Source organism: Lygodium microphyllum, chromosome 17 (assembly GCF_053477565.2).
Source record: "Lygodium microphyllum isolate KBCC chromosome 17, Lygodium_microphyllum_v1.1.10, whole genome shotgun sequence".
NCBI lineage: Eukaryota > Viridiplantae > Streptophyta > Polypodiopsida > Schizaeales > Lygodiaceae > Lygodium > Lygodium microphyllum.
Genome location: NC_141151.1, coordinates 117,383,383 through 117,399,224, shown reverse-complemented (window position 1 = coordinate 117,399,224; position 15,842 = coordinate 117,383,383). Strand labels below are relative to the sequence as shown.

The 15,842-nt window shown below is 36.9% G+C and overlaps 1 protein-coding gene across 5 annotated transcripts in view; it reads left to right on the top strand.

Annotated features, from left to right (window-relative positions):
• The window catches only part of LOC148022281 (folate-sensitive fragile site protein), a 70,577-nt gene extending 62,012 nt beyond the window's left edge, over positions 1-8,565 (top strand). For 2 of the 5 annotated variants that reach the window (XM_087697908.1, XM_087697907.1), the window contains 9 exons: positions 1,186-1,270; positions 1,514-1,597; positions 2,714-2,753; positions 4,734-4,779; positions 7,013-7,071; positions 7,281-7,348; positions 7,931-8,017; positions 8,140-8,207; positions 8,313-8,565. In XM_087697908.1, the coding sequence (XP_087554034.1) occupies positions 1,186-1,270; positions 1,514-1,597; positions 2,714-2,753; positions 4,734-4,779; positions 7,013-7,071; positions 7,281-7,348; positions 7,931-8,017; positions 8,140-8,207; positions 8,313-8,407 (632 nt within the window). In that variant the 3' untranslated portion in view covers positions 8,408-8,565. Of the gene's footprint in view, positions 1-1,185; positions 1,271-1,513; positions 1,598-2,713; positions 2,754-4,733; positions 4,780-7,012; positions 7,082-7,280; positions 7,349-7,930; positions 8,019-8,139; positions 8,208-8,312 lie in introns of those variants that run through there. The other 3 variants (XR_015694475.1, XM_087697910.1, XM_087697911.1) reach the window with 3 other exon arrangements.
• Positions 8,566-15,842: the final 7,277 nt, after the last annotated feature.

Genomic DNA, 15,842 nt, shown 5'->3' with positions numbered 1-15,842 from the left:
AGTTGTACTTGTGAACCACTCACTAAGCAAGATCTTCTTCTTGTACTTGAGCTCTCTCTCTCTCTCTCTCTCTCTCTCTCTCTCTCTCTCTTTCCCTCTTGTGCACACTCTCATGCTTCCACTTTGATAGTTCAACAATTGCCAATCGTCGCTTTGTGGAGGAGTGTCCAAACGCAAGCTGGAGGAGATAGATTGTGTGCTGGTGATGGCAAAAAAGTCTAAACGTAGGAGGGAAAAGGGTGCTAGATAGTGGGCGATGGCCAGGGAGGAAGGCGCTAGGCACTCCTAGGGCTGATGGAGGAGTATCAAAAGTCGTGTAGGGTAGACGGTCACGTGGGTGAAGGCTGATGGTTGAAATTTGCACTGAAAGAATGAGAAACTTGAAAAAAGGGATAAGGCTAAATGGTGGGCAGCCCGTCTATTTATAGATGTTGAAGGGTGCCCCAAAAAATTAGGGTTATGGGGGACCATTGAAACTCTCTCAAAGTGTGCACCAAATTTGTGTTTTTCATTAATTAAGCATGTTTTGGGGTTGTTTAATAATGATAATCAGTTGTAAAGTGTGTTTTAGCTCAACAGCCAAGGCATACTTGGTTGTTTCCCAAATCTTGCATGTGGTGACTTCTGGAGCAGACTTGTAGGATCTGTGTAGAAACGAGGACACTCTTGTTCTTTATATTAGAAAAAAGAAAGACTTGAATCTGACCCATACTCAAAAAGAATATTTATACATGTTAGGAATAGATTCTCTATCATGTTCTTATGAGCCGGACTCCATCTTGGGCATGCGAAGCTTGGTACTTATATTTAAGCAAAGAAAAGGTCCTGTATTAGTTTTTTTAATGGAGTTCTGATTAAAAGACTAATTGTCATTATAACGGATACACATGTAATTGGTCTATTGAATCCTTTTTTAAAGACACACTTGTCTAAGGACTCAAAGGCTACCGTTTTTTTTTATTGAGCTAGTTTTCTAGATGCTTTGACCAAAGGCAGGTCGAAAGCCTTTGATCCTGCCAACTCACTGCATCTAAAATTAATGAAATGTCTTGGAACAGTCCTTGATACTGAGTGTTATCTAGAGGGCTACACATGATTGTACATTCTGAGTTTATCTGGTCACCGGATATGCTGTTTAGAACAACTTATGAGATTGATTATGACTAAATTTGTTGTTTACTGCAGTACTTCACTACAATAAATCAACAAAACTAGAGAGAGGTGTGAAACCCATCAAGACAGATCAAGATACACTGCGTGAAACATACAGGTCTTTGAAATACACACATTTTCCAATGATGAACTGAACCGTTCAGTCAATGTTTAGCCTATCTCAGTTCTTTCAAAAGTTTGCATCCTTGGATGTACAGACTATCTCAGATCTTTCAAATGCTTGCATCTTTGGATGTTCAGGCTATATACTTAAAGTCTTCCATGTAGTGAATCTTCCTCTGCTTACAGGGGATCTCTTTCTGATTAATTATTTTTGGGCTTCATGTGGTTTCTTTCCAAGGTTTATCCGTTCTGAAGAAGATAATACAGAAGGCACATGGGAACAAAGATTAGCGAAACGCTACTATGACAAATTGTTCAAAGAGTATCCTAATAGCCTGCAGCACTTTAAGCAATGGCATGCTACTTTGTGATAATATATACTCTGACTGAACTGGTGTAAAGTTAGCCAGGCTTGTGGAAAGTAGAGGTCAAATTCAAGATGCATTTGGTGGTAGCTTACTTAATAAGAAGGGTCAATAGCAGTTCTCTTAACTTTGGCAATAGGATCAGTGTGGAAATAAACGTAGTCCTATGGCAAGTTGCAGATACTTAGTATATTCAAGTTGATCCTGTTTTATTCTGTGTCGTGGAATGCGAGAGCAAGTCTGACATGACTTTTTCGAAAAAAAATTGTGATTGACCTGGTATTTGAATGATATAATTTACTTATATAACGAATTTACATCAGAAGCAGTTTACCAGCTGTTCATTCAATCATAGTGTCATCAGTTTGTTACTGGGGCTTCACAAGAAGCTGCACTGAGAGTGATATTTTTGCCGCATTCTTTAGTTAGACATGTGACTGGCTGAGAAGTTCTGTAGAAATATCTGCTTTTCCATTTTTTGGTTTCTATCCATTGACTTATTAACCCAGAAAACGCCATTGTCAATTGCAATAAAGCTATGCGAGCAGATAATAAAGCGCTGTTTGATGAGCCTATGTAGTATTAGGTAGTTTGTTGGGTAAGGGCCAACCAAGCCAACGAGGCCTAGCTGATCTTTCTTTTCTCAAATTTACAATTGAGATCCTTCCAAGAGTAAGTGTGATTGTTTGATGTGAATCTAATTTCTCATGAATGCCACATGCTGCTGTGTTGATGTTGTGTTCCGATGCTAAGTTTAAGCTGTGAGGGCACACAGGAAATTTACATGAATCTATAGTTCCATGTAGCTTCAAGGTCAAACACAGGAAATTTGCATGAATCTATAGTTCCATGTAGCTTCAATGTCAACTTTGGGTAATCCAAATGGATCTGTAGTTTCAAATGTTAGTGAGTATGTTGGAAAGCTATGTCACATATTGTGTTTTTAAACGTTGTTTGGAGAATAGGGATGACACTGCTGATAGGACTCGTTGTGAAGAAAGTAACATTACATAGGTTGACATCTAATAATGCTCTCTTAACCATATAACGATTGTTCTCTTAACCTGTCTCAGATATTGCATTGCAGACATGGCTCATTATAAAGAAGGAAAGGTATTACCATTCTTCTTGTGCTTTATACCTGCATAGTATTTGTGCATCAGTCAAAATATATTAATTGGTGGTTCTTCAGAAACTGGGAAGCAGCTAAAAGGCCCAGGGCTTGGACTCACAGAAGGACCCTCTTTGTAGGCAATCTAGATTTAAATGCTGAAGCTACAGCTAAAGTTTTCCATGATCATTCTCCTTCCTTGTGGACTATTAGATTCTGCTTTGTCAAGTGCTCATCGTAGTCGCTCTTTCTCACAGTTCGTATCATTGCTTCAAATTGTACCATTGGTACATTGCATGTGGCATTTTGGAATTATCTTGCATGAATATATATTGTATGAGTTTTCATGAAATGCTAATTCAATGATTCTCATGTGCTAGAGACTCTTCATAAAATCTTTTTTTGATACTGATATTTACAGCAAGCATTCCCTACTTGTAGCTCATCAATCTCCTTGCACTGCACTTCTTTTCCTCCTTGGCCTAGTTCTGTCTGTCTCATTCTTATTCGGTGTCAGAGAGCACACAGATCTTAACAAGGTCGTCTAATAATGACACGCATGAATGCAAACATACTGGTGCAAAACTCAGAGCCAGATGTTGAAATGCTAGTTGAATGTCTGGAATCAAGCAGTGGAATATGCAGTTCAGAAGAGGTTAGTTCATCAGGTGTAATATAGTCTATGAAACCAAGTGTCTTTTTGGAGGAGGCCAGAGCATAGAGACACCAAATACCTGGTTTTTTCCTTGCCTTGAAAAGATAATCTACCAAGATCCAGAGTATGTAGGAGGATTTTTGACATGTGATTTCTGGGTTATTGGCTTGGGTGCTGGAGACTTGGGAGCTTACAGAGAAGATCAATATTGCTATTGGTAGAAAGCAAATATGCTTGCACTCAGCTACATTATTTGATTTGTAAACTGGTAAGAATATGCTGTAAATTGACAGATTTGGAGCACGTTTAAGTTTCAACCACAAAATCTGTATCCAAATCAACACTCAAAGGGAGATTGCAAGGTAACAATAAAGTGTTCAAGCACAAAGAAATAAGGAGCCGCCCCTAAAACAGTTTGTGAAAATCTGCATGTACACATGGTGAATGCAAGATGAGAAGAGAGATGGAAGGGTGAAGACAAAGTGGGAAGGTCCCATAAAAATGCTTGACATTGTAGCCATTTTGCAGTTGTAACAAACAGGTTTCCAATAGGTGGAAGGCTGTTGGCCAGCAATAGCAGTGGACCTACAAATGGCCCAATTTGTGGCTTCACAAAATTTGTTTAAGTAGCGAGTTTCCAATTGTTGGGAGACCGTTGGTCAGAAATGGCAGTGGACTTCACATGATTTGTCTTGCAAATATGAAGTGGGTCAATTGGCAGCAATTGTTCCATCAAGACACAGACTGCATCATGACCGAGGCTATCTGAGGCAATTCATGGATATATGAAGCCATCAGTAGTCTATAAGGGATGTAAGAGGCCTGCATAACTGTGCCATTCAGCTTCGTGAGGCTAACACAATTGGGCACTTGGGCACATTTGCATTTGCAAAGGATGCCTTGTATGGCCAACACACAACAAAAGAATCGATGCAAAAGTTTTAAACAGAATATTTGTAGATTTTTGGAGCTGTAATGAAGACATAAAGTTGGAGAGCTTAGGCTTGTCCATGTCTTGTTTGAATCTGCGTGATTGGGGACTTAATGTGTACATTTTTTGTAGTAAATGATGGCTTACATGCCTATTTTATGTTTCATATTTTTAAACCTTAGCACTTGCGATGCTTCGCCGCATTGAAACTGTTGTTTCGTTGCACATGCCTCATGGTGGATCTTTTTATCTTGCTAAAGAGAATTCACCTGTCTTTGGAAGTCAATATAACTTATCTAGAATAAGGTGGCTAGTGTAGCTTGAGTTATTAAACAGTTACTTTGGTCTTTGTTTCCTTTTTTGTTTTCTTTTTTTGACCTTATGAATTGCATACAGGTTGGACTGCGGTGGCGAACAGAGAAAGAGGTTATTTCTGGCAAAGGTGCTTCAGCTTTTTAAAAGCACTCATGAGCACGTCAGTTGTGATTTTGTTTATCACTTTAAAGTGCACTTCTGAGTATATGGATTTGATGTAATTCTTCTTTGCACTCTTTTCCCTAAAGAAAGGAAGTTAAGGACTTGAATCTGGAGTCATCATCATGTTTATGCTGTGCCAGCCTGATAGGCCTAGAGCTAATTATTTCTACTTAGGAAAAAGAAGCGATTGACTTGATTGGAATGCATAGTTTGTATTGGTACAACAAAGAATGTGCTATGTTTGTAATTTTTCAAGTGACGTACACTCGTCAAATTAAATTAGATACCTCTTTTGTTAAGATGAAGTGAAAAAAGCATGTAAATGTGCATATATTTTGACGGAGAGTACTGTTATGACCAATCCTGAAAGCTAAACGTTCTAAATAAGGAAGTTCCTTTACGTTATATAGCAGCACCCTAAGGTAGTGAAGCTAGCAATTGGGCTGTTGGATTTCACTGGTGGTACCCAAATCAAGGAGGTAAATTGAGGTGAAGATGAGGGGTTAGAACTGAAGGACCTTAAGATGAGGAGGTTAAAGAAGGCTAAAAGGATCCTTTGAGTCAGTTATAGGGAGGACTCTTCACTCTAGGGCTCCACGGATGTGATAGCTTGGCACGTACATGTGAGGGGTCTCTTCATTCTTGGGCTCCAATGCTGTGATAGCTCAGCATGGGCATGTGAGGGTGTGGCCTGGTGGTATGGGATGTAAATTCTTGAGGCATGGAATCTGAAGTTGGGTCATCATTGCTATCACGAAGCTTGAAAGTGAGCCAGAGTGGCTATATGTTTGAGAGCTAAGTCAGATGCTAATCCTTTGCTAGGATTGACAGAATGTGACAAATAGGGTCAAGAAGAGGGGAGAATCCATCAGGTTGCTTATGATACTCACTTATAGCCTCATTCTGTAATAAGACTGATCTGCCGCCTTGAGGTATGCAGCATACTGATCATAGAAAGGCATTAGCTCTGGGATCATGCAGAAGGCCATTTTGGAGTGGTGGTATTACATAAAGGGGAATACAGGGGCTTCACAATCAATAAATCATTTGTTATCCCAATATTCTACATCTCACACTCGTTGCAAAGGAAGCTTCAAGAATCTCAGTGGCTCCTTGACCTTTTGAACATTTCTGTCACATCAATAGATAGGTAAAGTGCTGAATTTACATTTAAATTATATGCACTAGTAATCAGTTGTAAATCAGGGTTTCACCACCCTTCTCCGATAAGGAAGGTTGGTCTCATCATCTTCTTGGAAAAGTCTGGTAGGGATGAGAGAGAATAACATTTATCCTCACAATAATGCTATGGGTGTTGCCCAGCTCGGTCATAGGCCCTGTGGCTCTACATAGCTTGGTACCACTATCTATAGTCACTGCATGACTGGGTTGGGCCAGCACCAGTTGCTGAGTCTATGTGATGGGGGTATGATGTTCAAGAAGTTTGCTGCTGCTCTGTCTCTTCCCGCACAGCCACCACTACTGCTGCTTTGTGCCAGTTCTGAGGTCACTGAATCTTGATGTTTGCAAATCTCCAAAAGGTAAAGAGGACGAAGTACCTCTGTTGTCCCTCCGTGCCTCTTCAGAGTATATGTATCTGAACTTGGATTTGTCGTGAGGGGGTCTGCATCTGGCCTATGACGAAAAGTCTAAAATGTTTTAGCAACCCTAAAGTCAGTAGATTGCGTGATGTGCATGTAATGTGAAGTCAACTTGTCAATGAAGCAAGTAGATTTAGTTATTTTTGAAACCATATTTTTCAGGATACCTCCCTGGTTTAGGCAGTTCCTTGATGTCTCTGTGCTCAAGAAAGGGTCATCAGAATGCTGGATTTCATAAGCATGAGAGATGACTACGTTTTTTGGTAGCTAAAATTGGGGAGAAAATTGAATACAGATGCTTGCTTCAAATAGAGAGGAGTCTAAAAGATTATAAGTGTCGTCAAAAGAAAATGACTTAATTTCCCTCTTGAAGTCCTTTGTTTTGTTTTAGAATGTAACTGATTAATGATCTTTTGATGGCACTCATGACATCACAGTGTCTTTTGGTGGCTGAATGTGTAGAGAAATTTGAATAAAGCTGCTTACTTCAGACAGAAAAGAGTCAAGAGATTTTAAGTGCCTCAAAGAAAATAATTTATTTTCCTCTTTAAGTCCTCTACTTTGTTTTAGTATGTAACTGATTAATGTTATTTTCAGGACAGTTTGTGTGTGGAAACAAGAAATGTGATGCTAACGAGGATCTCTCAAGCTACGAGGCACGTCTTGGTGAGCTTTAGGTGTTTCTAAGAGCAGTATTTGTTGACTCGTTGACTACTGCATCAGTATAGAAAATGTGTGTAGGCCAGATAAAGCAATAAAATTATCAGATTCTCTAGTTTCTGTAAACAGTCATCAGTTGATGAGAGAGATATAGGCCGCTTGCTCTTTGAGTTAATGCAACTGCTTTTGGATGTCTTTGGGGCAGGTCAATTTTGCTTACAGTGAGGCTGGGCAAAGCAAGCAGGCACTGGTTAAATTGAGAATTTGTCCTGGGTAAATTTTTAATTCAAAAAGTATTTTATTCTTGTACACTATTATATCTTTGTTTCTGTCTTTTGTGACCAAACGATTGCAACAGAGAATAGTACCTAAGGGTTTAAGTAGGCTCTCCCTCCTGAGAAAGGCTGGACTCTTCCATGCATCCCTTGTGCCTACTACAAACAACAATGCCTTCCAGTCCTGCTGTGCCATTGGAATGCCCTGAAAGTTAGAACCCCTTTCCTTCTGGTACTCGAGAATCTATATTACTAAAATCTTTCTGGAAAACCTCTTGAGTCCACCTGCTGGAGGCCTATGGCTGAACAGCAAGTCTACTAATCCAGGAATCTTGAATATCTAGGTGAAACCATCAAGCTAACAACTACTGGATTAAGTACTGGAAAACCAAGCATGAAACTTTGCAACCCTTGTAGCTTTTGTCCTGCTCAACCATCGGCTTCTTTGGACTGTGTGAGACTATTGATGTTTCAGGATGCTTTGAGCTTGAAACTACTGGAAAACCAAGCATGAAACTACTGGATTTGCTATGCATGCTGATGCTTTGAGGAGCTAACAACTTATCTATATTTGCTGTAGATGTGCAGATAAACTTAACTATCAAAGAAACAAAAGCCGGAAGAGATCATCTTCATTAGAAGACAAAGAAAAGAGAGGTGATGGAAGGTAAGGTGTTATATTTTTACTGTCCACAAAAGCTTAGGCACCATTGTTAGTTTTCAGTGCTAATTGAACAAAGGAATGCTGGACCTGACATAAAGCTTACTGACTGCTGGATGAAACTATAGTCCTAGGTCTGAATCAGGAAAGCGTGCTGTCAAGGAAATGAGATATGATGCCATTGAGGAGTGCCATGGTGAGTGTAAACCTTTGCGCTGTACTGTGCCAATTAAATGGGCAAAAGTATGTAGGAGGAAACTAAATTGAAGGTTGCATTATGGGTTATTTCACTGGTCCGCAGGCAAGGACAACTCTTCACCTGTATCCAAACAGAAACTCAAGGTCTCCCCAGAAACAGGAAACGAAGAAGACTATTTTAAAGGGATGTTCCTATGATTGTCTTTGGGAGGAAAATATGAAGACATGTAACGTTACTGTGTGATGGATCTGCAACAGTTCAGTATTTAAATTGTGTCTGTGTATTGTGAGTGGTCTAGTGTTGCATTTTGTTTTTTAACTTGACCACAGAAGTCAATGAAAGACTAGTTCCCAAATTTGTGTTTTGACATGATAAGCTTGAGTTCCTTGTCTTACTTTATTTTGAAAATAGTGATTGATTTTGATAGTTCTTTGGAGAATCAATGAACTTCAAAAGCTAAAGTAGTTTCATGGAATTGATCCGTTGCCTCCACAATGGCCTAACTTCAGCAATATGACGATCCTCTAGTAAAGCAAAGACCCCAGTGGGACTGTCTAGAAGCAAAACAAATTGGAATAATTGGGGATTTTTTGGTTGTATTTTTCTTCAATGGTTTGAGGTGGTGACGAGTTTAGTAGGGGATTCTTTTGCTCCACTGGAGTTTTGTTTTTTCTTAAATGGTCAGCCCAATTATTGCCAATATTGCAAAACCCACAAAGTGGCTGTATATATCAAGCCCTAACCATGTACAATACAATACCTCTTTGGATGCTTTGCTTATATTTTAACATATGATATCCTTGCAATATGTCCATGACCTCCTATTTAAAAGGAGTAGTTTCATACATGCAGTACATCACAATGTAGAGATTACATAGCTGATCAAATTGACACAGCAAATCCATCACCATATTTCTCAAATTTCAATTCAAGAGATAATGTCTTGTTTTTTACATTCTGGTCATAAATGTATTGTTAGCATCATGTGGAGTTAAGAAGAGTTGGTGGGCATAGAGTGCTTGTGAGGGTATGGGCATAGTATCTTGTGTGTGGGCACAATTTATGAAGAGGAGCGCAAAGCATATGTCATGGAGCAAGTAGGGTGTTCATGAGTTCAGGGTTATGGGTCTTCTAAGGGCATTGCTGAATGCTTAAGGGTATCCAAATTGTTGGGGCAATTTTTATGGTTGTGCAAGATGCCTTTGCACAATGTGAAACCATCTAGGAAAATAGTGGCTCATTCGAACTCCATGAAAAACATGAAAAAGAAGAAGGTTTTTAGCAATTATATCTTGAAGATGAGTAATTAGTTTGTAAATTATAAGAATAATCTTGTGAGAGTATTGTTTGTGCGTGTATTAAGTGAGATGTTTGTGCATGGTGGTGGAGCACCCATGTTAGGAAACATTTAGATTTTTTTGTAAATCTCAAGAGATGTGAAGAGTACAGATTCCACAAACTAGTCTTGTTTGGTTGCTTGTTGAATTTTATAGTATTCAATTTCTAACTAGTCTTCTTTTCATGTTTATGTTGAGTTTCTACCCTTGAATTGTTCAACTTCTCGAAAATCCTTTAGTTTGGAAGTAATCTTAGTGTGAAAATGAAATCGTGGTATTCTTTTAGGCATATCATTGATGGGTACTTTTGATGTATGTTGCAAAGTTATCCTAGTAAAGGTACTTAGTGATCTCTAGCGATCTTTATGGAACCACATTTGCACATATTTGCTAAAAACATTATTCACTAATTTTCTTGCTTTATAGTTTTCTTATGTACAACAATGTCGGGTTTCTTAAGAATGAATATTCAACTCTATTGATAAAAAGGCTTTTGTTCATTAAGTATTAGTTTGAATGGAAAATTTATTATGTTAATTGCCTTTTGGATGGTTAGGTTATTGATAATAGTAAACTTGAGATAAACCAGCACATGTGTAGTCATCTACATTAGTACCTCATGAAAAGTATGGTGGAGAGGTGGCAAAGATCTCTCCTATTTTGAGAAAAGGATGAGGGTCAAGCTCTCTCTCATTGTCTAGTCTAGGTCTTTGTATAGACCATGCTTCAATAAACAAATTGCTGTCCAAATGGGCATGTCCTTTTGTAAGTAACTTGCTTCAACAAATAGTACTTTATCATGAGCTTGAAGATGTCGAATGTGCATGCCATTGTAAACAACATGCTTCACCTAATAGAACTACTCATGTGATTGAAGATGTATAATGTACATGCCATTGTAAGGAACATGCCTCAACAGACAATACTCCACCATGAGCTTGAAGATGTTGATGCAATGTATAGTTTAGTCTAATGGCCCAATAGAAAATGCAAGAAGATGTCGATATGCTTGTCACATCTTCTTGAAGATGTTGATTCTCTAGCTCGCACATTGGTGGGGGTTTAGATAGTGCATAGATTGATTGTACTTTAGTGAACATGTAGATTGTTGAGAGGCCACACATACATTGATGGTTGAGATGCTAGTAAGGACATACATGCTTTTGTAGATAGTTTTTCTATGACTGACACTAGTTGAGACACCATTTGCAAAATCATAAGGAGCTTAGGTGTGCAAAACAACACCAAGGATTTGGAGGTTGGTGAATGGCATAGGTGGTCGTTACTGGTGGTTGATATGTTGCTATGCTAGTAGCCCACGGAGCACACGATAATAGACCATTCAACCTTGATGCTTTGCAAATGGCATAGGTTGGCATTACCAGTGGTTGACATGTGTTGTGCTAGTAGCCTACAAAGCACACTTAATAGAATATTCAACTTTGCAAGTTATTTTCCCTACAATTTTGTAGATGTGGCTTCAATCATATTAAGATAAATTGAGCTTGATCATTGTAATTGATACTTTGTCTAAAATGGTATTATAATCAATATTGATTTTTATATAGAGGCTTAGCATAAATGTGTAGAATGAATACTTAATAGTTAGTGTTATTAAAGAAAAGGCCTAAGGATTGTCAAAAAGGCTAGGTTCTATTCAAAAGTCTAGCCATAACTTTGGTAATCTATCACATAGTACATTACATCTTTATTTATGTATGCATGTTAGAATATTGGACTTTTAGTTTGCCCTAGCTAAGCATACAAGTAGCATGTTTAATGCTTCAAGAATCATATAGGTGTCTAAATGGAGTTTTGAAAGCTTGTCAACTCATGATATGTGTATGATTTACTCAATTTTTAGAGTAGTAGCTTGGTAGTAATAATGTACTAACATGTAAGATATTAAACCATATATTGAGTATCTTTGTTCTATTTGGGTGTTTTGGTTTGTCTAGTCTTCACAATTCTCTATTGCATGGGTGAGGATCTACCTCATGTGCATGTCTAGTTTCGGCACATAATGCAAAGTAGTAGAATATGCTTCAAGATGGCATTGCTCACATGTTTCTCCACTCATTGCATACAACACTTTAGCAAAAGGTCATTATTAGCACTTTGATGTGTATATTTGTTGTTTGGGGTTCGAAAGGGATTTCCTTTGTGTGTTGTCTATGTGGAGGTTTATTTGGTGGCGTATTTTTTGAGACATCATTTTGTAGCTCTTAGGTCAAGGATGTAATTCCCACTAGATTATTCATGCATACTAATTGTATATTAACATCCATATGCATGCTTAATTCATAACATGTTAAGATTTGTTTCCTTAAGTTGACCATAATTAAAGTGAAGCATAAGGCTTCTATACAACATTTGTATTATAGCTAATAGCATGAGGTACATCCATTTCTTGTTATCTTCATAAAGATGCTTAGTATCTTCAAGGGGTTTACTTTATATGGTAGCACACTTGATTGGAGAGACCTTAAGTTTTGACTCTATCCTTGTTTGTTGGTTTACGATATCTTTTAAGCACATAGTTACATGTTAGAAATAACTTTCTATTAAGAAACAAGTCAAATTTTTGATGATGTGAAATGAATAAGTTTTTTAAAGGAAATGTCACCTAGGAAAGAGGATAGAAGGATAGAGAAAGATTATACTTCCAAAGAATTGAGGATATATACATTCAATGGTTTGAAGATACTTGAGCTTATGTTTGGTAGATAAGATAAGATAAAAGTGCATATTTAATGACTCCTATAAAAAGTAAGTCTAGGGATAAGCCAAAAATGTCAAACACTATTAGAGATCTTAAATGTAAGAGTCTAGCTAAATACAAAACTAGAAATAATAAACCTAATCCATAGCTTTGTTTTTAATCCTAAAGCTCTTGTGAATGCTTTATTGGCATGCCTATTCCTACAAGGTTGTTAAGCCTAAATCATAAAAAATTGGATTCAAGTATACTTAGGCACAATTTTCTTAGCAAGTTTACTATTTTCAAATGCTCTAAGTTCTAAAAGAGAATATAGAAATCTAAAGATCCTAGTTAAGATAGAAGTGCATATTGATCTTAGAAAGATTTCACATTAGGAGAGATTTGGACTCAAATTTGGGCCTTTTAATTTTAGAGACAGAAAGCCTCTCAATCAATAGAAGGACAGCTATCGTTATGGTATTCCAATTTTGAAGAATTTTATCTCATTTTAAAAATACGACATTTTAAGGTATTTTGGGACACAAATTCGTGGAGGCATAGAGAACAGTGGTATGCATACAATTTAAGGTATTGGATAGAGACATTTATTATTAATTAAGCATACTCTTGTAATTTCTTGATTGTTTTCTTGAAATTATCCACCATAGTATCCTTTTTTTTTGAAAATCTTAAATAGTTGAAAAAAGTGCATTTTCTTTCTCCATTTTACACATGATTTGCTATTCTCTCTTTTCATTTAGTATCTTGTTTTGCTTTATTTTCTATTTCAATCAAAGCTTCGTGTCTTCCCTGTCCTTCCTCTTCTACCAGAGCAATCACATTATACAACAATTTTGATCTTGACAATCAAAAGTTGATTCCTATCACCATCTCTATTGATACTTGGGTTATGTTGTAGACAAAGAAGAGGAGAAGACATATAAATAAATTCATTGACACTTAAACAAGGGGCGAGTAAAATATTTCAAGGAGGCACTTACATAACGTGCATATATGCACTCAAAATTGGCCTAGTAATATGCCATGCCATAGACCAAATTGTAAGTTCAAGATATATCAACACGCTTCAAATTAGATTATATGTTTTTGGAATTTGCTAAAGTTTGTGTATGTACCCATCAAACCTTAAAGATTGCAAACCCATCAAAAGCATAGTTGGAATCTTTGATGCATTTCATGGTTCTCTTGGTGAGCAATTGTACAAAGCTATATCAAATTGGTCATTGGTTGAGGACAACGTTTTCTTTTATGACAACTTTTACAATGCACCATTAAGCATGACAAGGTATGGATTTATTCAGGTGCTTCCACTCCTAGCTCTAGATAGCACAGAATGGCCAATCCTAAACAAGTGAACTTTTAGATTAAGGATTTATACAAATATTCAAAGATATTTGCAATCTAATGTAGCCGGTCGACATGTTAAGATCACATTCTTCATGCCATTACATATCTTTGTGGACTTCTTTTATGATGAGGATGTTTGGACAATGTTATTGATGTAATCAGAGCAATGCTTGGACTTTCTAGGTCAAACTTAGGATATGAAAGAAGTATCTGGGATTATGTCCAAAGTGCAACGGAAATCCATCTTCAATAAATATATAATTGTATCACAAAATTTTATTATGCATTTCTATTACATGAGCTAACATTATGTGGATGGAAATATTGTGGCGAGTGATTAAGACTTACAAGGATGACACTAATAATCGTATAATAATTTTAGAGGTTGGTATTGATGATGAGCTCTTAATGATGCTTAGTTTAAGGGCAAATGTCTCTTTACATCAAGTCTGAATGGGCCTAGCAAATGAGTATCTAAATATCCCTACTATGTGTTCAAGTGCAATGGTTGCAACGTAAATAAAACATGTAATTCAAAACTATGTTAGTTTAATTAAGATGTATGTGCTTTTTAAAATTAATGTCAATTAAGGTGAACCTTCTATGCAGGTGCCTCGAAGAAAAGAGGTAAATGCTTCATGTAGAGATATTCTCATAAAATAAGTTTTCCTCATGTCTCAATCTACTTGAAAGAAATATAGATGCAACAATTGTAGAAATGATGTAGAGTAATACAAAGACATTGAATTTCATTACAAAGATGACTTTGCAATTTGATTATAAAGATAATATCTATATACAATAGGGAAATTTGTGATTTAAATACAAACTTTTGTGGCTATACCACATATGTGGTTGGGCCTATCTATAGTCTTTGCATTCTATCTGTATCCAAAGTTGGTGCACATAGACTTTCGAAGTCATTTGTGATATCATCAGACCATCTAAATCTATAGCATTAGGATAGGCAATTGTGGGTGCTGCGGGCCTAGATGGTGGGTGTGGTATGGGAGGCATGTAAGTCGGTAATATCGAAGTGTTTTGTGAGATGCACAATTGATGAGATTCTCCACCGTCTTGGCTCTAAACATAAGAAGGTTATTGCCTGTATAATTTGCCAAGTAATCACCCTATATAAAATCATGTAATGCTTATGCTGGGGTAATGTAAGAAAAATTAAACTTACGTTGCTTGTCTTTAACTCAAGTAGATGCTTTATGAGTAGTTTGACATTGTAGCAAACTCTCCAATTGCATGCCATCACTATGCTCTGACACTTTATAAGTGATAATTCTAGTATTGTCTAACATCTTGTGGTCTTGCATGATAGCCTCAAAGCCATTGATAAGGTTTCTAATATATTTGTTTGGGTAAATTAAAAAAATGTTAGTCCTCTCTCTCTCCCCCCCTTCTCATAAGCTTAAGTAACTTATGGCCTCACATTGTCATGGTACCCTTCTATTGAATTGCCAAGAAAGCATTTTCTTGTTGTAATATTGTACAATATCATGCTCTAATGAGATCTACATGATGGCAAGGATTATATTAAATTTACACGAAAATAGACTTGAGATAACTTAAAAAGAAACATATCAAAGAGTTACTTAATTTTCATTATAATCCATCATGAGATAGTGTACAAGATCTAGATTGACATTCGTGTACTAAGGGCAGAAGAGATGTTGATCTAGCTAATAACAAATAATCTATCATGAGATAGTGTACAAGATCTAGCTAATAATCCATCATGAGATAGTGTACAAGATCTAGCTAATAACAAATAATCTAGTATAAACACCTTGCCTTGTTGATCAAATGGAAGGTTTACAATAATTAAGTTTGAAAAGAAAATAAACAATTTATATCAAGCTATCCACTTACAATGAAAAACATGCAAAAATTTTGAAGTATTAAGATTTAACCATACCTTAATATAGTCTTCATTACATGATCATTGACCTTCTTATGATGAAGGCCTACAAGTATTAAAATGTCTTTCTGGCTAAAGTGAAAAGCACTTAGCTGTATTGATGTGGCCTTCTTAGAGATAGACCCACATCAAAATGTGGGCATAGCATTTATAGGGCTTCATGGTTTTACTTATGTAGGCTATTGTGTCTCTCTTGGAGATTGTTGCTCTTTGTCTCACTCATATTTTGTTCTTCTTTTCTTATCGTATGTGCATTTAGCCTTGCATTGTGAGAATTAGGTGACCCCTCTATCATC